General features: G+C 41.4%; 2 protein-coding genes across 3 annotated transcripts in view; both read left to right on the forward strand.

Moving 5' to 3' along the window:
* stard9 (StAR-related lipid transfer (START) domain containing 9) overlaps window positions 1-4,499 on the forward strand; it is a 40,235-nt gene extending 35,736 nt beyond the window's left edge. The window contains exons 30-32 of the mRNA XM_082515875.1: window positions 424-503; window positions 862-1,020; window positions 2,528-4,499. Coding sequence (XP_082372001.1) covers window positions 424-503; window positions 862-1,020; window positions 2,528-2,629 — 341 coding nt within the window. The 3' untranslated portion in view covers window positions 2,630-4,499. The remainder of the gene's footprint in view (window positions 1-423; window positions 504-861; window positions 1,021-2,527) is intronic.
* A 241-nt stretch (window positions 4,500-4,740) lies between these two features.
* Window positions 4,741-24,013, forward strand: part of sptb (spectrin, beta, erythrocytic) — a 43,156-nt gene continuing 23,883 nt past the window's right edge. The window contains exons 1-3 of one of the 2 annotated variants that reach the window (XM_082516698.1): window positions 4,741-5,155; window positions 9,368-9,638; window positions 23,836-23,987. In XM_082516698.1, coding sequence (XP_082372824.1) covers window positions 9,491-9,638; window positions 23,836-23,987 — 300 coding nt within the window. In that variant the 5' untranslated portion in view covers window positions 4,741-5,155; window positions 9,368-9,490. Of the gene's footprint in view, window positions 5,156-9,367; window positions 9,639-11,760; window positions 12,756-23,835; window positions 23,988-24,013 lie in introns of those variants that run through there. The other variant, XM_082516697.1, reaches the window with a different exon arrangement.

Raw genomic sequence — 24,013 nt, forward strand, 5'->3', positions numbered from 1 at the left:
AGAATTGAAGATAAAGATGCAGCGGCCCGAGTTTGAGTCCAACACGAGCCCCTTTGCTGTGTGTCTTTCCACTCTCTCTCACTGCTCTCCTGTCCACGCTCTTCTGTTACACTATCTAGCATTATTTTTATTACTTTTTAACAGATGGAAGTCTGAAAAAGGCGAGATATGTCATGTGTGGTTTGTTGTGAAGATTATGAGTAGGCTCGTTAGTGTATTCATGAAAGTCTGAGAAAGAGCCTTGCGCTCAAACATCACACTGCAAATAAAATCCTTGCACAGGAGCTGTTTGGTTTGTCTGTTTCTATAGTAGTAAATCTATTTCCAGTATTGGGCTTTTATTACATTGCCCCAGTTGTTTTATTTCCAGGTTTGTATCGACTATACTTGATCATTTTCACGTATCTCTCCATTTTTGTTTAGTTTACATTCTCACAGATTCGTCCACCTGTCACCTCAGCCAGCCGCGAGATTTCTGCTGCATCAGCTCGCTGTCCAAACAGGTGAGCACAGCTTCAACATTAACCAGCCGGCGTGCATGATTACTGTTCATCTCTCTTGTGTAAGGCTCAGGGAGTATGTGCAGCGTTTGCACGCTTTAGCTTGACAAAGAAAAATCCAGATTACATTGTAGTGCAAACAACAATTTAACAGCATGTTCCTCATCCACAAAATGTTAAACATGCTATTTAGATACTACTCATGCTTAGAAGTCACCGAGCATAAACAACACTCTGACTCAGAGGCAGTGGGTGTGGAGGAAATCATGTCCAGCTGTTGGTGTCGGTGTACACTTGCCTCCCGGCTGATCAAAAGAGTGCAGCGGCACCTGTTTTATTGATATTGTTTTCTCTGCCGCAGGGTGGCCTGCACGTGCTGGCAATGCAGTCTGTGTTTGAGGAGTCTCTCCCTCGGCCCAGTGTGGACGCCATCCGTGGGGAGATGTTGCCCAGTTGCTGGATCTTGCAACCAGTTAGACGTAATGAAAAGGAAGTAACCAGAGTCATCTACCTGCTACAGGTAAAATATGCTTGCCAGAAATACATCCGCAGGCTCTCATGCATCACTCCCTATTTCACTGGGTGCAAAAGTAATGCGTTCACATAATTCAGAAGAATAAATCTGACCTTTGTGAAGGTTATTATGTTCGGTTTCTTTTTTGTGGTCATTTTGGAGGCTGCCGTTTAAAGGCCAAAATACCTAAAAGACATCTTTCAGTGAATTACTTCTATATTCCCACTGTATTACTTTTAGATATACGTAATAGCGCAGTTGTGTGTATTGCAATACAACCAACAGAAGGGTAGCAGAGTTGAAGTCTATGCATTTTAACTTCCAGTAAATCAGTCTTTCGAGCTGATTATTGAGGCTGATTGTGCTGATCTAAACAGCAGGATGACTTTATGGCTCTCCACTGGCAGGCTTATCACTATTAGGGAAATTAGTTTCGTGGAGTAGAAGCTTTTTTTTCACCTTCCACCAAGTTTACCACAGGAGCAGCTGATACAGCACAGACAGACTTCACTCAGAGTCCATCTTTATAATGAAAACATAATTGTATTTTTGTATTTGCTGTGTTTGAGTAACTTGCTCACTGGACATTTCATTAGGTATACCTATTTAGCTACTCATTTATGCAAATATCTTATCAGCCAATCGCATGGCAGCAACTCTGTGAACTACAAACGGATGGGGAATAAAGGTTATTTCAGTGACTTTAAACATGCCGTGGTTGTTGGTGCCTGACAGGCTGTTTTGAGTATTTCAGAAACTGCTGATCTACTGGAATTTTCCCAGACAACCATCTCAAGAGTTTACAGAGAATGGTCCAAAAAGTTATGTGGGTAAAAATCCCTTGTTGATGCCAGAGGTCAGAGGAGAGTGGCCAGAAGCTGACAGATAGGCAACTCAAATGTAACCACTTTAGGCAGCCAAGGTATGCAGAAGAGCATCTCTGGTGTACAGCAGCAAAAGACCACAACAGGTGCCTCTTCTCTCAGCGAAGAACGGGAAACTGAGGCTACAATTCACACAGATTTACCAACTTTGGGCTGTAGAAACATGAAAAAATGTTGCCAGGTTTGAATCTCGTTTTCTGCTGTAATATTCAGGTGGTGTTGGTGTAAACAACATGAAAACATGGATCCATCCTGCTCTGTATCAGTGGTTTGGGCTGGTGGTGTAATGGTGTGGGGACTATTTCCTTGACGTACTTCAGGAGGCCTTGGTACCGATTGTATCAATGCCTTTATGATCGCAGTGTGTCCCCATCTTCTAATGGCTGTTTCACTGGATGTGCAGCTAACAAATCTGCAGCAACTGTGTGAGGCGTGGCTCTCATGTCAATGTGAACCAAAAATCTCTGAAGAATGTTTTCAGTACCTTGTTGACTCTTTCCACAAAGAAAATGGGGTCCAGCTCATAATTAGCACGGTGCACCTAACAAAGTGTCTGGTGAGTGTAATTTGCAGGCTGTACTACATGGATGTCATTTGTTATCTCCGTTTCCTCTTCTGTTTATTTTCAGCTGGACCTAGGAACTCCATCTTTTCCTCACCGTCTCGTGAACACTGTTGCCAGACGACAGGCAGCCGTCATCGCCGATCTTGACGTTTTCCTTTCTTCGTAAATCGGCGGGACGCGCAAAGACGCATCATTAGCAGCGAGCACTTAGATCCTCTCCATCACGGAGTCGGTCTGTCTTTTGAATTTGCACCTGAAATGTTATTTACTTGATTTTTTTTTAAGGGCACTGTTACATTTTATATCCAGACACAAAGTTGAAGCAGCTTTTTTTTTTTCTTAATGAAGGTATTTTTGTAAAATATTGGTGTTTTTCTATATTTGTGCATGCACATGAATATTTTCAAGACTGTTTTACCAAAGATGAGATGTTTTTAAATGAATGACTTGGCATTACAGTTATTGCCAGTTGCTTTTAGGTGCTTTCAGGTTGAGACCACTTAAGTTTCCCCTCTAAATCTTATATCCCCCTGATAAATAGCAGGCATTTTACCTCCTCAGTGACATTTTTGTCTGTTTACTTTCTTTTATATGTTGACTGACAGATGCAGCCAGTTCTGTTAATGTTTTAAATCCACCAGTGTACATCTTTGACTGCTTCCTCGCAGATGCACATAAAAAAAACACGGTGTAGTGATAGACAGAACAAAATAAGACAATTTTCACAAACTTCTCTTTAGTCCTTTTCCCGCTACATTTGTGTGCCTACAGCATTTCCTCACATATTCAATAAGATTAATTCAGCAGAATATGACTTTCAAATATCTCTTAGCAATTCTCACAAATGGAAAAGAAAGATATGTAAGCTATATACTGTATTTTATAGTAGCACCATGTAGGCAAACCTGGAGGAATGGTAAGGAGTTGTTTTGTAGCTGCAAATGTTAATCAGCTCACTGCAAAAAAACACGAGGGGAAAAAAAGTTTTGTAGCAAAACAAGGAAGAGGAAAGTTGGGAACCTTTTGACTATTATCAACTCTTAAGGGCATGAGGGCAGATCAGTTTTGAACCAGAACATGATGGTTCATGCCTTCATGTCAAACATGCAACGTGTTGATGAGACTATTATCCAGCTCCAGGGTTAAGCTCTCATAGTTTTCAGTACCCCGATTCTGCATGAGGTGAGTTTTTAAGGTCTTCCCCTCCCACTTGTTTCTGAAGCCTGTTATTGATTTAGTTTCTCTTGCCTTCTGTTTGAAATGCTGTTGAATGTGTTATGTAGCTGTTTTTCGGAGTGCTGTGTTTGTGGCTGCTTGCACAAAACCTTTTATGCATTTAGTAAAATTGAAGAGGATTGTAAAAAGGTTGTTGTTTTAATGTGTACAGTTCTTTAAATTAAGATGAGAAAAGGCCAGACTGCTCTCAGACATTCCGGGTCTTGTGTATTTGGATATGAAGCCATGTTATGCGGAGTCATTAAAAGACAATGTTGACTCTGAAAGTTCAACTAAACCTGTTCCCTGAGGCACCAAAGAAAAAGAGACAAGTGAAAAATGCAGTAGGAGCTGTATGGAAGGTTGAAGGAAAATAAAACTTTAGAAGGAAAAATAAATTGCAAGATTTTAACTTGTCAGAATTTTGAGATGCCTAACTCAAAAGTTTGACTTACAGATTGCAATTTTAATATTGTCAGTAAAACAAACCTCCGTACAGCTTTTTGTAATAATTTCTTGGTTTTTTTTTTTAATAGCATATTTTTTATTTCTTAAGAAATATATATATTTATGTTTTTCTGGTGTGATATGTATGTATTTTATTATAAGCGCCATACTTCTTGTTGCTAATAAGTTGTTATTAGCCATTTTTCAAATAATTTGTTTGTTTTTTATGACACAGAAACTGTTGCATCAAAACCTCTTGTGTGTTCAGTTTTAGTTACCTTGTATGTAGCAAGCAGAACATTTACCTTTAGTGCTGACTGAAATTCTTTTTGGATATTGTTGTACTGAAAGGTGATATTAAAAAAACAAACAAACATATTTCTCCGTGTGCTTCTGGGTTAGAAACATTGTGTTGCACTATATCTTTAATGAAGTTTCTAATAAGATTATATCGGTGCAGTTATATCGCTTAAATGGTTTCCAAATGAGCTTTATTCCTTTTTTGATGTCATTTCTTCTGACTCTGACTTCATCACACAGGTGTGTCCACTCTCCATGTCCTGGCCTCTCTTCTCTACCTTGGAGGTGACATTTCTGAAAGGGTCTCGATAGGTAGGTGGGTAGTTGCCGTGTGCGCGATTAGAGCCCTTTCTGGGCGGGGTGGAGTGCACTGAGGTGGGGGTAGGAGGCGTTGCACAGGACATCAGAAGTGTCTCTGCCATTTAGAGTCACCAGCCCTTGTCAGGAATGTCCGTCCCCTGCGCGCACAGATCATGTACTGGATGCGCCAACTTTATTTTTAACTCTGCAGGGTGGGTCACTCGCCTGGCTTTCAGGAATGACCGTGAGCGCGCGGCGCCTTCAGCCCCTTTCCCTAGTCCCCAGTGTAGGACTGTGCCCACCTCGAGCTGTGGAGACCTCTGTGCGCTCTGACCAGGACCCCCACTGAGTCAATGGGATTATAACTGGTTTACTGGCAGGAAGAAGACTAAAGATAAACACTTTCGGACAGAAGAAAAACCAGAAGCAAGTAAGTGTAAACTGAAGGCAAAACTAATGTGCCATTGCAAAATTAAATTAATGATCTTTGTGCAAATAGTAACGGAGCCGTGTTCATTTATTTAGACTACTGTTCGCAGTTGTTTGTTGGTTAAGTTTCCTCCAAAGTACCTGTTGATCCGGGCTGTCATGTTTAATAATAACGTAAAAGCTCTGGATGATTTATCATTGTTATAATATTCACTGATAAAACCGCTAAACATTGTTTTAATAAAGCTATATACAAATTCCCAAGTTATTAATTTGTTTTCTTTTACTGTAAAACAGCCAGGGTGGAGTGCGTCTATAAATTTGCGCAGAAATAGGCCATTGCGCGCGATTGCGCACAAAACTGCGCTTTCCAGTAGGTATTGCGGAACTATTCAGATAATTTAACAATCTAAAAGTAGCAACACTTAGCTCAAAAGTAGTCTGCTATACTTCAAGTATACTTCCGTCACTTAAAGGAGCACAATGCTACCGAAACGTGTGCTTAGACATTTCCGAAGTACAAGTACTCAGAAGGTGTCTCCAGTGGGCTTCCTGTCATATTAATACCGGTGCTTTAATGTAGGTAATGCTATTGATGTCATATTAGTTTCACGTCCAATATATTAGGAGAGATCACTCTAAAGTTGTATCATGGTTCTTACGCCTGTTGTTATTTTTATAAAAGTGACCCAAGAAAAGCGCCAGAAATATGTATTTCGTTACATTCCATCGCTTATGTTTGCCAAAGCTTGAAACATTCCACTGTAGTATGTGAGCTAGTTTTCCCTTTGTTAAAGCACCTTGCAAAGCCTTTTCCACCTTTGATTGAAAGCAGTCTGCTGCCCTTTGAAAGGCAAAGATATGGCACATTTCCTGCTCAAAGAAAGTTCAGCTTTATTCCCCTTAAAAGGACAAGTGAGCATGTGTGGCTCTGTCTGGCCAGGCAGGGACTTCAGTGTAAACACACTCCAGGAATAGTTTATTATCGATTCATCTTAACCTCTTGCACGATCACACTCAGTGCTGTTGAAGTCCAAACAACACTGACCACAAGAAATGAGCTTCTTCTTTTAGCTTATGTTTTATGGATTGATATCCTTTCTAGTCTTGGTTTCGGTATTCATTCTTATATATAAAAAAGCAAGTAATTGTTCTTTACTCCATATTGATCTCTGAGTGCTTGGTGTTTATGTCTCAGATTTACTCTCAGCTGGACCGCAGGCCTACCTCTCCTCAGTCCAGTTGCTCCTGCCGCTACAGTTTCACAAACACACTGTAGGTCACACATCTCGACCACACCCATCTCTTATTTCATCCTCTCCATCTGACTCTGTGCTGCTCAGAATAATGCATGGCCAGCTAATGTTTTGTTCTGCTCAGAGTGCAGAGCAAGCACCAGCGTAACATTTACTTACAGCTGGAAAAATGGTCTGCAGAGTTGTAATTCAACTCAAGTGCTGATTTGATGTTTGCATTGGACATACTTGTTCACAGTGTAGTTTTGCTATTTTAAAAAAAAGGGGGTCCAGTAAGTGCAGTAAGAGGTAGGTTACCAACTAATTTCAGCCAAGCATAAAGGTAAAACTTTCATTCACACCTTTAAATATTTTTTCCAAGATCCTCTGCTGGCATTATATGCAGAGCTGTTTCCACAAAAGTCCAAGCTCATGTTGCATATACTTACACGCACCCAGGTCATGCAACATGTGGGGATCTGAAGGAATTCCAGCTGACATTCTTATCATCCCTCTTGACATTTTACTGCTTTGGAGAGATTATCCAGCACCTCTTACCCACCAACACACAGCGTGCAGTCACAAGAATGATTTGTATACAACAGGAACATGTTCTGGGGTCTTTATCTACTGTAGGTGATAGAAATCTATCCACAATCAGCCAAACAAAAAGATTGAATCAAATTAAGCTTTATTAGTAGAGGCGTCAGAACTTAACTGTGTCAATTTTCCGTCATATTTAAACTCAGTAATTTAGTGATATGATGGGTAAAAATAACTTTAAACAGAATGAAATCACTTTAGAAAAATGAAAAAGAAGTGCAACAGTGCACACATGCCTTTTATGCATAATAAAGTTTCCATCTGTGTATTTGTATTTTTTAAATATTTAAAACATTTTCCAGGGTGACCTTCTGTGAGCAAGCAGGTAGATTAGAGTGTTCCCTCTCACTCAAGGACACCACGAGAGGACACTTTGCTATTGAGACACACATGCTGTGGCAGGCAGAGAACTTGTGACCTTTGTCGGGCGATCGTGGCTCAAGAGTTGGGAGTTCGCCTTGTAATCGGAAGGTTGCCGGTTCGAGCCCTGGCTCGGACAGTCTCGGTTGTTGTGTCCTTGGGCAAGACACTTCACCCGTTGCCTACTGGTGGTGGTCAGAGGGCCCGGTGGCGCCAGTGTCCGGCAGCCTCGCTTTTGTCAGTGTGCCCCAGGGTGGCTGTGGCTACAATGTAGCTTGCCATCACCAGTGTGTGAATGGGTGGATGACTGGATATGTAAAGCGCTTTGGGGTCCTTAGGGACTAGTAAAGCGCTATATAAATACAGGCCATTTACCATTTACTTTGTGTCACTGGACCTTCTATAATAAGGAGTTCAGCATGTCTCCAAATGGAACTGACTGCAGCATCACCGTGTATAAACATGTTTGGATTTGTGTTCAGCAGCTAAATGGAGCAGTCGGTCAATCCCCAAACACGATTAGATTCTCACAGCTTTGTGACAGTTTGTGAATATGAATTTGTGCGCCGTGTTAGAGAAGGTTTGTGCAGTAGAAGTGCGTCGTGCAGTCATGCCGGGCCAGGTTGTGCACGAGGTGATAAGGGGATCCCTAGTGGTGGGTGGAGCATCCCTGTGCTGATAACAGCCCTCTGCTGAGGACTGATACTGAGCAGGAGGAGGAGGGACACCTGTAGGATGCCATCACTGCGCATCACTGAGGGCCTCTTCTCTGAATGGACTGAACAAACAAACCTCTGTAGTTTGTAATTTGTGTCAAAGTACATTTAGTAAAATAAAATACTTACAGTAGAGACAGTTTAAGTTTTTTTTAATATATATGTTTGTCACCTTTTAAAGTAATATTGAACTAATTATAAAGATGCAAAGTACTGAATATCATGAAATACTGAGCACTGTGCAGGTAAACTATTAAAAGTATTACACTTATAATAACACAACGCCAGTAGTGAAGATAATCTCGTAGAGATGGAGTCCATCTACTGTTTTTAGTGAACTTTAGAATCACATCAAAAACCACAATTATTATCATCAGATTACAGATTATAGCCTTTATCTGTAATCCATCATTTAAAGCTCTAATGTTAGTAAAAGCAAAATGCATGCGCCCTTAATTTGTGCTGTAAAGGGGGACTTTGGCATGTTCTATACCCCCATGCTTCATCTAATGGAGTATTAACCTAAGTTAGACTCCCCGCCTCACTTCAGCTCACATGACTATTCTCACCAACAAAAAGACGCAAACACAAACACGTTCGTACTTCGAACTACGTGAGCGGCATCATTCAAAAGAAGGCGGTTTCGTCACGTTTCTGCAGTACAGAGGGGTTCCCCTCCCCCTGTGTGGCATGATAAGAGAGCTATGCTGCACCCAGATAGAGCTATCTGAGTGGTTGCCCTTCAACCCGCCATTCCACACGAAGAATACACAGACACACGGCGCTGTGACAGTTGACCAAAGTCACACGTACAAAATGGAGACTGTGAGGAGGGGGCACAAACTCATGTGGGCATCTTGAAAGCTGCCATACATTTGATTTTTGTGTAAAAATATCCTAAAACTGCAGCTGATACCACACCAATGCCCCAAATTAAATTCTGGTGTCAGTTATAGATACAGCCTCGTATAGATTGAAACTTAAACTCCTCTCCAAAAAAATGAACTGCAGAGAATAAAAGTAGAATTTATCAATAGTTGGATGGCAACTAACTGTAAATATCATCACTGGTTGTGATGCAGATAATATTTTGACATCTTTTAGACTATTAGATTGGAAAATTGCCTTTATATTGTCCCTAAATTAACGTTACATTCTGCAGCCAACAGCCCAATGATATACAATTAACTGTAAAAGCACTAAATTCTCACAATTTGCGGAAAATATTAAAGAAAGTAAACCCTACAGTCTGTCATTTTTTCTATTAATCATGCTCTGTGTATTTGCCCTCTGTTTCAGGCCGCCTTCAGCATTCCGGGTTCATCCTGCCGCTTTTTCCATCTGCTCATCTCCCTCTTCACCCAGACCACCTGAGGACGCCGCCAGCCGTCCCCCCTCCCGCTCGTCACCCTGGCTGCCGCCATGACTTCCACCACAGATTTTGACAATGTGGAGATCACGCAGCAGTACAGCCACATCAACACCCGCTTTGACCTCTCTGATGAGGAACTAGACAATGACAACAGCTCTGCCAGGCTGTTTGAGCGCTCGCGCATCAAGGCCCTCGCAGGTGAGTGCCTGCATAGTAAACAGGCTGCGTCCTCGGTGACAGATTTTCGAGATGACAGTCTTTTTAAAAGCGAAAGAGAAGGGCACAGAGGATGAGCTGTAAAGGATGAGCACCTGTTTAACTCTAGTTGGGTTGAATAAAACTGTGACCTTCACTCAGATTTCTGTTACAAAAATTACAAAACTCCCACCGCAGGTCAGCTTTGAGTTTACTCCACGGCTTTTGCTAGCACTCTCCAGGGTTGGTTGTGTATGGATGAATCTAACAGTTACACCCAACCAGCAGCTGAGCCCTGACACTGCTCCACACCCTCTGCAAATAACTGGGATCACTTGCACATTCCCTGAATGTCCAGTGTCTGACCGATCTGGACAGCTGCCCTGTCTCTCTTGCTCCCATAGCATAGATCTTTGGGATTTCTGGCTAAGCTGGTAAGCTGTGACCCACCTGTGGGCCTGCTGCTCTGAGTTTTTAAATAGCAGTGTTCCTGTGGTAGCAGGAAGCGAATCACAAAAGGGGAGTGATGGAGGGTCAACACCATGGTCGGTGCACAAGAGAGATGATAGGACACAAATTAATCTCTGTGGAGTTCAGACTTCTGGAAGGGCTTAAGATATTTAAAGAGATTGTAATGATGCTGACACTGAAACGTAGTCCTCAATGAACTTTGAACAAAAGCATTTTTTAAATGTTAAATGTTGTCAAATACACTAGTATTTAACACATCATCACCACATCCAGTTTAAATGACAAACCTGTTAGTGGGCAATGACACCCAGCAGACACTGAGCAACATTAGCTTTTCCCTGTGTCATCTTTGGATCCACCTGACCAACACAAGTCCAATATTTACTACTTCAGGCAGTCATACAAAGGCAGCAGCGGCTGAACCAAAACATCTGCAGGATATAAAAGCAAAAAATATGCTTAAAGACATTTAAAAGGATCCTTTTATCTCAGCAAACTGAGGGCTATTTGGAGAGTTAGCAATCTGACCCACTATAATAAGAAAATAAATATTTAATAGAATGGCTTTGACAATACAGATCAATGTAGTTGATCACTGACACAAAAGCTGACAACTTCAACTTGTGACTGGATTTTGTGTAAGCACACACTAGCTCTTACATTCTGTGTGATATCTATTATGCGTGAATGCATGGTTTCCTGTGAGGCGGTTATGGGTGGGTATACAATTTGAGTCCAGTGTGGAAAAACTGGGCTCACCGACCAACAAGGAAAACCGCTTTAGGGAGAATTATGTTGCAGACACAGATGACTGGTGTCACTTAGCTGCTTTACCGTCATCATGTTCAATCATGTTAATGCTGCTTCTCTCACTGCTGCGGCTCATTAGTCTAACCCAATTTCCTCCTTTTGCAAAATTTACAAACAATTTTACAACCATTTGCTTCAAGCAGTGAAGGCGCCAGACAAAAAACAGAAAATGGGCAAACACAGAAGGCAAATTCTCTGTAAAATTCGGCTGGATAACAACAATTAAAGTAGCAGTTTTGCCGATGAACATCAACCGCTCTCATCAAAGCCATCTTTTTTTGCCGACAGGCACATGTCAGTACATCGGTGGATCTGTGGAAAATTTTTTACTTGTGATTTGAACTTAGATTCAGTAACTCCCATATCTTAGTAGTTTTCAATATTTGATACTCTGGATGGACAAAACAAACTCCACAGGTTTGATGCCGGCTGATATTTTGGGTTTCCAGTATGGGTTTTTTTCCGCCTTTCCAGGATTGTTGTTTTTTTTGTTTTTTGTGTTTATAAAGAAGCACTACTTTTCCTGCTGTCTCTTTAAGTGATGAAGGCTTCTGTGTGGGTGCTGGTGATGTTGTGTTAGAGTGCTGCTGCTGTAATGCAATAAGTGTTTCCTGTCAGAGAAAGAGAGAGAGAGTGAAGGAGGGAGGAAAGTGATAAGAGAAGCAAGAGATGAGAGAGGCTGTGAATGACACCCGCTGCTGATTTACAGCTTGTGAGCTCAGAAATATGCTCTCAGCAAGCCATCAAAGAACATACAGGCCGTACTGAATATACACTAGTTTACACTGTGTCTTACTTTGGCTTAGAAAAGACACGTTTCTTTAAGATACGCTTCAGTTTCATGATGGTTTATTGGCTCAAAAAAAACGACCTCTCCATGTGTACAGTTAACATTCAGCGATGTCACGACTTTGTGGGAGTGTTGGGTATGGGGAGGAGGGGGTTTGTGGGAACACGTGGATGTATTGAAACATAGTGTATGCGCGGCTGGAGCTGGAGAAACCACTCAGATCTGAACTGAAGGCTGCCTGAGCTCTGGTGTTGCCTGAGAGTGGAGGCAGAGCATCACCACGGCAGCAGTGAGGAGAGTGAAAAAGTGGAAGGAGGAAGAGGAGGGAGGGAGGGAGCAGGAGTGAACGTGAGAGGGATCTGGAAAGGAGGACAGAGAGCCAAGAGACTGGGAAGAAGAGAGACGTGGTGTGCCAAGCTCCTCTGCTGGCTCCAGAGGCAGTGTGTGTTCCTGTTGTTGTTGTTTGGGGGTCAAGATGAGCAGCCCGTGCCTGCTGCGCACTGCCCCTATAAGCCAACCCCGGCTCAGAGAGGTCAAGATCAGCGTGAAGGCCAGCAGCAGGGAGACTACAGCCATTCGGAGCAGCAGCGGAGGGGCCAAGGAGGCTTCCAGTCGCTCTTACATGCCACCTGAAAAGGAAGCACCTGTGCGGGTCAGCGTGAGCAGCAGCCGGAGCAGGAGCACGCCGCCGGTCCACAGGGCCCAGAGACCCGAGAGCAGGAAGTCATCAGGGGGAAGCACCTGCAAGCAGCAGCAGCAGCCGGAGCACCACCCGGAAAAGAACGGCACCATCCTGCATGTCCCGCTTGGCGTGGCGCCCACGGGGCTGTCCCTTTTCTCCTCATCTTCCTCCTCGTCCTCCTCCTGCACTTCCAGACGTCAGCGGCCCTCTCGCCCCCATGTTACCCCTGCCCCCACCCCCCTCCTCCTCTCGTCCTCCTCCTCTTCCTCCTCGGCCAAGAGTATGAAGCGAGCTCGCTGGCTGAGTTACAGCACCTCTAACATCTGCTTCAACTCCATCCTGGACGGGCGCTTCAGGCAGCTGCAAGGTACAGGGTCCTGGTGGCAGAGCTGTGCGTGTGTGTTTGTGTGTGTGTTTGTTCACCCTCTTATGCCTCACAGACACTTTTCCAATTATGCCCCTCACTTACCCAACTTGGGTTTCTTGTTAGGCCGGGGTGAGATGGCAGGGAGGTCGAGCTGCGAGTTGAGTAAGTGTGAGGCTAGTTTGTCATCCTGTTGTAAGAACTGGAAAAAGGCAGCAGCAAGTAAGTGCAAACTTCATAGCAGTTGCCATTTTATTAAATGTATTTGGTTGTAATTTATTTATTTCCAGGAAGCTGTGGCTCTGCCCCAATTGTTCACTGACTTGACTTTGAATAATTCATAGGCAAACTCCTAAAAAGGTTGTGATGTTTTTCCCTCCAAAGCCATTCATGGCTGGCTACTGTTACGCATTCTTATGTGCCCTGTTTTTTATTTATAAACAAGAAACATATCCGTCATTGTGCCACCTATTCTCCGTACGGCCCTTTCCACTTATAAACTCTTCCTAAGTATAAAGTATGAGTGCGTTTCGTTCCTAACCTCCTTTTCCCCTGAATGACTAGCAATGGTGGTGTTAAAAAACAATCAATTTCTCTGATGGTTTTACCTTCTCCCTGCCCGTGTTATTAAGGTTTTAAAAGAGAGGTCTGCCGTCACAGTGGATTTTTGTTAGCTTGCACTATGCTCTCCAACTCCCCGATGACAGGAGTGCATTAGTGAGTGGAAGAAAATGGAGGAGACGATGCAGGAACAGAGAGGGGAAATGCTTTTTTTCCCCCTGCCTCTGCTAGATTTCAAGTATTGACTGATTCTGCAGACTGCAGAGGCAACTGATACGTGAAGCAGCAAAGTTTTGAAGCCTCCCCAAATCAGGGATGTGTCTTGAGATGTGTATTGATCCGCCATGATATTTTATTTACTTCCTATTTACCTGCTATTAGGGAGATATGGCCAAGACTGCAGTTGGGCAGAATAAGATTTGTGTTTCACGTTTATTGGTTTACTTTTGAAATGTACACATGCTCGCTGTTGTCAAGTATGTCTGCCGCCGAGGTTACAAGAAGCAGTCTTTGAGTTGTTTGACTGACCTTTAACCCTTTTAGTTTTCACCAGTGGTGTATGCACCTCTCTCCAAGCCCTTAATCCTCTGCTGTTTTCTAATTATAAATACAATCTCACTATTGGATTGATTCTCAGATTATTTTTTAATGTCTTCTTTAAGCTTGAGCCAGGCTTTACAGTTCACTTGCTTCTTTTTCAGCTGCTCTAAATACCTTTGAGTGAGAACGCATCAAGAAACCCTGGGAGCATCAAATATGCATTAATATGATGCTCAGCAGTTGCCAAGTACATGTAATGAAGACTCAGACAATCCACTTGCCCAGTAAGCAAAATGTTTTAGTCAGTTAGATGTCTAGAAGACATCTGTAGTAGTGTAGTGCTCAGATATTTAGGGTAAAATCTGGTTGAAAGGTCAAGCTTTAGTAGATGTACCAAATCTCACATAGACATTGTTTAACCAGCTATATATCTACTTAAAAAAAAGCTTATTTTTGCATTGAGACTGATTGCTTGATTTAACCTACTCACCTAGATCCCATCTCTGACTGCTTCTCTCTATCCTATTTAATGAATCATTTCAATGTAAGCAGCTATCTCCTGGAAGTTTTCAGTCTTTTGAATATGTGGCTTTACAGCTGAAGGCCCCATCCAAAGTTGTGTTTCTTAATGTTTACAGGCCTCCCAAATACTGCACAGACTTTTTTAATGACCTCAGTGAACTGCTGTCTGTGATCTGTGTTGATTTTGACTGTGTAATTATTGTTGGGGATTTTAACATTCATGTGGACAACCCTCAGGACAAAGGGACTAAAGACCTGAGTAACACTCTGGGCAACTTTGGGCTGACTCAGCATGTAACAGAGGCCACACATAATAGAGGACACACTCTTGACCTACTGATCTCCAAAGGCCTGAGCATTTCAAAGGTTACTGTGTCTGATGTGGGCCTGTCTGATCATTACTGTGTTTTCTTTGAAAGTAAAATCTCAGCCCACACAAATATATCAACAACAGTGATCACAAAACGGTGTATAACTGAACACAGTAGTGCAATTTTTAACCAGGTCTTCCCATTAACACCTGACCTGCCCAGAGGGTCAGTCAATGAGCTCGTCAATAGCTTCAATGCTAACATGTTAAATGTAATGGACACTATTGCTCCCATTAAGGTGAAGGTTATCTCTGGAAGGAAAAAGTCTCCATGGAGAAACTCCACACTGGTGAAAAATGAAAAAAGAGAGTTTAGGAAAGCTGAGCGCAGATGGAGAAAAACAAACCTCCAGGTTCATTATGACATTTATAAAGAGAAACTTCACAATTATAATTTACAACTGAGGAATGCAAGGAGGTCCTACTTCTCTGACATCATCACTAAAAACAGCCATAATGCTCGGGTCTTATTTTCTACAGTTGACAGGCTAACAAACCCTCCTGTGTCAGTGGCAGCTGAACTTCATTCGACCATGGCCTGCAATGACTTTGCCAAATTCTTCACTGAAAAAATCCAAAAAATTAGACAAGCAATTGGTACATCAACAGCAGATCCAGGATATGTACTGTGTCCACCAAAAAACTGTTTAAACACCATGAAACAGTTTCAACCTATTAACAGCAAAGACCTGGAGGACATCTTAGGTCAACTGAACTCCTCCTCCTGCTGTTTAGATGTCCTGCCAACAAGTTTTTTCAAAAAGGTCTCAAAGACTTTAGAGTCAGACCTGTTACAGATCGTCAACTTTTCTTTATTATCAGGTGTGTTTCCAGAATCACTAAAAACTGCTGTAATCAAACCTATACTGAAAAAGGACAATCTTGACAAGACACAAATGAACAACTACAGGCCGATCTCAAATCTCCCGTTTTTAAGTAAGATCATTGAAAAAGCAGTTTCCCAACAGCTCAGTTACTTCTTAAAACAGAATAATTGCTACGATGCCTTCCAGTTAGGTTTTAGACAGAACCACAGCACTGAAACCGCTCTGACCAAAGTGTTTAATGACATATGTCTGAATACAGACAGTGGAAAAATGTCAGTCCTAGTTTTACTGGATCTCAGTGCAGCATTTGATACAGTTGACCACAACATATTACTCAAACGACTGGAGAACTGGACAGGTCTTTCAGGAACTGTACTAAACTGGTTCAAAACATACGTAGAAAACAGGAAATACTTTGTATCAATAGGTAACTTCACATCTGAGCAGACAAGTATCACATGTGGAGTTCCCCAAGGTTCCATCTTGGGACCCCTTCTGTTTAACATCTACATGCTCCCACTGGCACAGATTATAAACAACAACAAAATAAACTATCACAGCTATGCAGATGACACACAAATATATATCACAATGTCACCAGGAGACCGAGGCCCTGTACAGGCTCTTGGTAAATGCATTGAGGAAATCAATGACTGGTTGTGCCACAATTTTCTCCAGCTAAACAAAAACAAAACTGAGGTAATAGTCTTTGGCGCCAAAGAAAAACGATTACAGGTCACCAGAGAACTTCAACCTATACATCTAAAAACCACAAACCAGGCGAGAAATTTGGGTGTAGTGATGGATGCAGACCTAAACTTAGAAAAACACATTAAGACAATAACAAAGTCAGCTTACTATCACCTCAAGAATATATCAAGGATAAAAGATCTGATGTCTCAACAGGACCTGGAAAAACTAGTCCATGCATTCATCTTTAGTAGGCTTGATTACTGTAACAGCATCTTTACAGGTCTACCTAAAAAATCAGTCAGACAACTACAGCTCATTCAGAACTCTGCTGCTCGAGTCCTCACTGAGACCAAAAAAGTGGACCACATCAGTCCAGCTCTGAGGTCCTTACACTGGCTGCCTGTCCGTCAGAGGATAGACTTTAAAGTTCTGATGCTGGCCTATAAAGCTCTGAAAGGTTTAGGACCAAAATACATCAATGACCTCCTGACCCAGTATGAACCATCCAGATCCCTCAGGTCATCTGGATCCGGTCTTTTATCAGTTCCCAGAGTCAGAACCAGACACGGAGAAGCTGCATTCAGCTTTTATGCTCCTTATATCTGGAACAAACTCCCAGAAAGCCTCAGATCAGCTGAAACACTCAGTTTATTTAAATCCAGGTTGAAGACTCACCTGTTCTCAGCTGCATTTGAATAAAGCACCAAATCCACACTTTAAGCTTAAATTTCAAAACTTACATTTAACTACTGATTTTATCTACTGTTCTGATTTTATCTGTTTTGATTTTATATACTGTTGTTTGTTTGTTAATTAGTTAGTTTATTTGCTTGTTTTATTCAATTTTAAATCATGCTTTTTATTTGTTCTTGTTTCTAATGTCTCTGTAAAGCACTTTGAATCACCTTGTTGTTGAATTGTGCTATACAAATAAACTTGCCTTGCCTTGCCTTGCCTTGCCTAGAATATATCTGCCAAAGTATAGCCTGCTTTTAGCCCAATCCAACATTTAGAGATGTTTTTGGTGGTACAAATATGTGATAATAGGAGGTAAGTGTTGGTTAGTCTTGTTAATAAAGCACAGTATGATAGCTGCGGGACAGGTTAAGCTGGCAGTGACATGACTCAGTCATGTAACGGGGTGCTCTAAGACCTTTGGGCCAAACTCAATAAGAGCTGACTGTGGGAAAAGACGGATCAAGCTTTATACAGGGAAACTCCATCAGCATGAATAAGTCATCGGGCTTTCGCTGGAGTCAAAGAGTGGACGAGAAATTACAAAGTAAAAGCATGTGAAACAGAGGAGTGTTTAGTAAGGTTGCACTGATAGCAGGCGGGAGGCTGGATAAGGGACAAAATGCAGGCGTGACAAGACGCAGCTGCAGTCCAGTGGAAAAAAAATGAAAGCGAAGTGAAAGAAGTTGGACATACAGTATGACTGCTGCACTTACACTTAATATTTAATAGCATGGCAACAGCAGGGCGACGAACAGCTGAACAGTAAGGTTATACTCAGCCTGTATCACAAATTATTAGTACAGCCAGTTTTATATTTATAAGCTGGACTTAAATGTTCATGTTTCACTTCCATCCAACATTAATGCTTTCGAATAGCTTTGATTGATCAGTTTACAAACTGTGATACGTTTGCATTTCACACTAGCTTCACAGATTTTTAAGCTGAACTACATAAATAATGTTAAAATGAAATATTAATCAAAAACTGAATTAATGACCAATAAACCGTCTTCCAGCTCAGTTTCATAAAATCATGGATTTTGGTGCTCCAGTCTTCTTTTTCCTGGTGAGTCCACCAGACCTCAGTTGATGTTACTGTTGGCGTGTCGTTGAACACGGCGCAGACAAACATCTCAATAGCTTTAACACAAATAACAACATATTCCATATTAGTAAGTAATCAGAGGAGGCGTGTCCCGATTCCTGCTCCTTTCTGTGACTGAGTTTGAGCTCGCCTTATTTTGACGTCTTATTTTTGAAACAAGAGAGCCAAGAAAACTTTTGGACTTAAGAAGAAATGCTATCTTTGTCTCGTGTTAAATATAGAAGATCAAAAAGCAAATGGAAAACCCAAACCTATGACCCGTAGAGCTAGGGTGTCTAGCTAGGCTCTCTTATGCAACGTTATGGTTCGGATCACTGCAAATCAATACAGCGCTGTCCTCGGTGACATTCCTCCTTATGTGAGTGGTCTCTCCAGAATAAAAGTGCATCCCTTCCAGCAACTATATGTTATATTATTTCCATATTTATTTACTAGGAAATCAAAAAGCTACAGGAAGTGTTGTGGTAAAAGGTTCCAGAGCAAGCACATTGAAGCTTATCCAATAACCTGTATGTAGCAGCAAACCGCTCTATTTGAGCTCTCTATTATTAAGTACTCTCAAGTGTATGAAACCCCTGACTTACATTTACAAATTTATTCTGCTCTCCATCAGCAATTCATGGTGTTAAATCGCGTATTCTTTAAATAATATTTGAAGGTCATAATTCAGCAGGCTTAGTGGCCTCATATTCTCAAAGTGAAGTGCCTCTAAAATCATCAGTGGTGACACTAAATTATTATTATTATTATTGTTATTATTATACAGCCATCTGGTCTTAGTCACCCTCCAGATTTCATACCCTCAGTTACACTTTAAATTTCTTCCTTAGTAATTTTTGACCCCAGGTGTCCTTTTTGTCTTCATCTGAAATGTAAATTCTAGTTAACCACTCAACAACTGTGGGACTATGAAATGTCCAGAGGGCTCTATTAATTTTAATTGGATCTGCAATAGATATCTCATTACTTTTAATTGATGTGATTGATTTTTTTTCTTTCTTTTTTTTGTTCAGTGTAATTTGCTACGCAGACTTTCTGTGATATAAATGCAAAAGCTCCAAATTTTTATTACATTGTAAATCGGCTCTGAGACCAGCAAAGAGAAACTCTTATATGTATCTCAATACTCGAATATTAAAATCACAGATGTAACCAGATCATGAGTCAGTAATCAGGTTAAAATTATAATTTTCTGCTGCTCTACAAAACCCATAACTGAGTTTATGGGATTAAACAGAACTTAGTTTCCCAAAGAGGGCCGAAGGCTTTTTTTATTTTTACAGAGCACTTATGTCATATTGAGCTTGTTGAACTGTTCATCTGGAGACAGCTCAGTGGGGTGCATGCAAACAACAGCTTCCCTCCCTCACACACTCCCCTCCCATCTTCCCTCCCCCGTTGTCCTCCCATGCTTCCTAAATGGCCGGGAGCATCCATGTGGGCTGCGTCCCCTCTCAAGGTCTCCCGATGTGAAGTGATACGGCAAAACTCTGTGCACGTCGCAGGGATGCACTGTAATTGTCCTCTCCTCTCTAAAACCTTCTGGAGGCAGCACTCCAAATAGTTCAGAAAGGATTTGTTACAGTTTTTATTTTTATTCGAGCCTTTTTGTGTGTGTGTCTCTGCTTTCTGTGCTGCTGACAGATAATGATGTGACCATTTGTGCTAAATCAACACTGACACCACTAATGGAGCTTTGCATGTTTTAATTGTCATTACTTTTTCATGGCGCAGTTATCCATGTGGATGTAGCCGAGCGGTGTGTGCTGTTGTTCTGCTGAAAGGAGCAGAATGAAGCATGATTTATTTACAGTACTCCGCTGCGCCTTGTGTTTTACGTACAATAACGCCTGATTTCTTCTCTTTGATATGCTAAAGACCGAGCTGCTGCTTCAAAGTTGCTCACTGGGCGGTTTTTAAAAGTAGGGAAGATGCTGCTGGTGATGTGTCTTGGTCTCTTCTCTTGGATGGGTCTCTTTGGACTAAACCTAACACTGCAGTCACTCTCCCCATTACTTTCTTTCAGATCTGACTCACCCTCTTTTTCCTTTCGTCCTCTTGACAGGTTTACCTAGCAGACTCCCTGTCTCCCCCTTCTTTGTCCTTCTTAACCTTTAAATCAATATCTTTAACAACTTCCCTCTACTACCTCTTCTTTTGTTCCTCCTCTTGAGCTGTTCTTTACTTGTTCTCGACAACCTCAGTGTTTGAATCAGTTATTACACCAGTCCTTAAGGATGCAGTCCTTTGCACTCCGTGGTTTGCAGCTGTATTCGGGTTTGGGAATAAACAGGGCGATCTGCAGCAGGCATGCCAAAGGGAAGTCATGTGGGTGCAAGCTGGGATGACTTGAGGAGAGAATGTCTCATCACTGATCTAAAGTTTAGGAAGCTATGTGTGGGATAAAACAAAAGCAGGGGAGAGGTGGGGATTTGTACTGAGTTGTGAGTAAAATCATGGTCAGTATAATCAAAAAGCATCACCCTTCTGCTTTACTTGATCCAGTCTAAATTAGTGTACCAGGTCTCTGAGCTTCAATTAAATCCTCTGTGTTAAATCAATTTATCCTTTTACAAACTTCTATTGTGATGCCAAGCAAGATTTAATTTTAAATTGACTTGACTCTGGGGTTTTTACTCTCGCAGAATTTGACTATTTTTTAAATAATAAAATTCTCAATAGCTGAAATAATTTCATGCACTGAACATCCATTTAATCTTTGTTGTATTTGGTTATACTATGAATGGATTACCTGCTGCAAAGTAATTTGTACAAAAGTTTCTGATTTAGGTTATTTTTCATGGAGTAATAACTGCTAACATTTTTGTCCGTTTATCCTTATCTTAGTTTTAATTTTTCATTGTCTGGTACTGGTACTGATACCAGTAGTGGTGACTTATTAACAGCCATCTATCTTCTTTCTTAACCAGTGCTCAGAGGAACTGCAAAAATAATTAAAGCTACATATCAGATTTGTATAAATCTTGAAGTAAATAACCTGAAGGGCTGTTTGGAAGGGTTGCCAGAAATAAAAAAGAATGTGCCAGCAAAGCTTAGTTTTGCGAAATTACAAGTGAACAAAGTAGAAGACGTCTGGAACAATGCCCTTTGGATAGACAAGGCCACCATGGAGATGTCTGCCATAATACACAAAACCAAACACAGCCTAATGACAACAAACACCTCATACCAACTGTCAAGCACGGTGATGAAGGGGTGATACTGGGCACCTTCCAGTCCTTGAGTCAACAATGAAATCCTCTGTATAACAAAGTATTCTAGTCTCACATGTGGGGACATATGTCCGACTGCTAAAGCTTGCTCCAAACTGAATCATGCAACAGGACAAAGATCCCAATCACAGCAGCAAATCTACAGCAGAATGGCTGAAAAAGGAAAAAGGAAAAAACAATCAAGATGCAGCAATGACTCAGTTAAAGTCCAGACCTCAACCTGATTGATATGTTGTAGTGGGCTCTTAAGAGACACATGCATAAACAAATGCCTGCAACCCCACATAGTGTATAAGAGTAATTTCAGCCATATTTCAGAAGCCTTGAGTTGAGGATTTCCGCCATCATCGTTTTGGTTGGAAAAAAAATGGATGTGATGAGAAAGTACAGATTGTGACTTATGCATAATGGCTTGTGACTGATAACTTGTTAGCCAATGGTGGTTTCATACCACAGATCATTCATTTTAAACATGGCACAGTATGACAAAAATTTACAAAATAGACTTTATTTTTATTTAGTATGGCCTAAAACGAGTGACTGAGTCGGTAAAGTCGGCAGAAAAGTGTTCTCAGAGGTCATGACAGAAAGCCCCTTTCCCATAGACATGCATAGGACCACTAATCTTTTTGCAACCACAACCATTGCCATCTAGGGGCCTTCAGACAGAATGCCGGCAGAAGGCACTTGAACATTGGCTTCATTTTTCTGACCCAGAGGCCACATCCATTTTTATACTGTCTGTGTGCAAAAGTGCATGAACTGAAGCAAAATTGTAAAGAATTACTGGCTAAAAATTCTCTAAAATGATGTGAGAGACTTACAAAGTCATGCAGAAAATGATTACTTCATGTTAATGTTGATAAAGGTAGTTATACAAGCTACTGAATCATGGTGCGTGTACTGTACTTTAATACACTGCTTCTACATTTTGTTAGTTGGTTGGTTTTATAAATAACACTGAAATATGTAGTGAATATGTAAAAAAACCACTGTAATATGTCATATTTAGGTCATTAAGGTAGGTCTTATAGAAACACACTGAATGCCCATTTATAGCAATACACCCACTCAGACCTCCCACATCTCCATTCACAGTGCATTTGGCCACAAATAAAATAAACAGAGTGTAGTACATTGGGTCTTTCTGCCATATGGTCCCATCAAAATTGGTTTTATTTTTGCTGCCGAGTAGGAGGAATATCTTCCGTACATTTTAATATGACGCGCGTGTCTGCGTGAGCGTGATGTGTCACCATGTGGGCAGCGCTCATCCTCTCAAAAACCTCTCAGTGTGCGATGCTCATGCTATCTTCATCTTTCTGCCTTGCCATTCCCGAGCTTTTTGGAGCATTTTCAACAAAATTACAACACGTGGCATAAATACGCTGCATCATGTCTGAGGAGGCATTGATAGTTACAGTAAAGCTTTTCCCTTGTGAGCAGACACCAAGCCTCCATTATATAAAAAATCATGAAGCCATATGAGCAGTCATGCTATTTACCAGTTTAAGCAGAAGTGACCGCTAATATCTGCTCCATAATCAAGTAAAAGGTCAAAACTGCCAGATTTAGATTTTTCAGCATTTTAAGAGGCTTGATGGATGGTTTGATTGGCATGCTGTTCGGATTCTAATAAAATAGATGCACTGTACAAATACAGTGGGGATAATAGGACTGGCCCTTTAATATTGGCTGTGTCATACAGAGGAGGTCTTCTCCAGAAGGGCAGCATGCTGACGAGATTGATTGTTTAATGAAGATTCTGTTAGGTGGATATTGATGGATTACTGAACCAGCATACGGGTCACAGGCCTGGAGGCCCAGAGCCTGATTCTTCCTTTGAAGTGACATTTCTTGTTGGTGCTCACAGTGTTTTGCACCCGTTTGATCGGTCTTTTAATTCTGTCTGCCAATCACATTTAATTAAAATACAGTAAAGTTGGTGAAGGAATATAAATTAGGGGGAAGTGGAATAGTTCTGTTTAAAAAAACTGCAATGGTTTTCTATGGAATTTAGGTCTGGTGGTGTTTCCAATATTTGGAAGGGGTTGAAGTTCATTTAAATGTCTCATTGTCTTATAGTCATTTATGCTGTTGAAGTAATAATATTTCCTGGAGGCAGATTTGATGTACGGTGTGAAACAACATTATTAGCTGAGATGAATTTAACAACTGGAAACAATTTGAGTGGATGCTGGCTGCAGACAATGCTAACGTCATGTTTTTTAGCAGCAGTGAAGCAGAAGTATACACCTTTGCTTTACCCTATACTAAGAATTAATTTAACTTGCATGATTTCTGTGGCTCTGGAGCAGATTTGCAGATGTTTCTGCCAGGTTCTTCCTTCAGCCTCCCAGGCTTCCACTCGTCTAACGTGCCCTTGTGCAAGACTGTAAATCCCTACCAGCTCCAGCGCTGCTCCTCTGTACCTCTGAGGATTTTGCATTATTCATGGGGCTCATGTTCTTTCTTAACTTTGTGCTCTCATCAGACGAGCGAGAGGCGGTTCAGAAGAAGACCTTCACTAAATGGGTCAACTCAATTCTGTCCCGGGTTGGCTGTCGCATCTCTGACCTCTACCTGGACCTGCGGGATGGACGCATGCTCATTAAACTGCTGGAAGTGCTGTCTGGTGAACGACTGGTAAGAAACATTTCTGTTTCAGTTTA

Source organism: Aulonocara stuartgranti (assembly GCF_965226115.1).
Source record: "Aulonocara stuartgranti genome assembly, chromosome: 19".
Classification (NCBI taxonomy): domain Eukaryota; kingdom Metazoa; phylum Chordata; class Actinopteri; order Cichliformes; family Cichlidae; genus Aulonocara; species Aulonocara stuartgranti.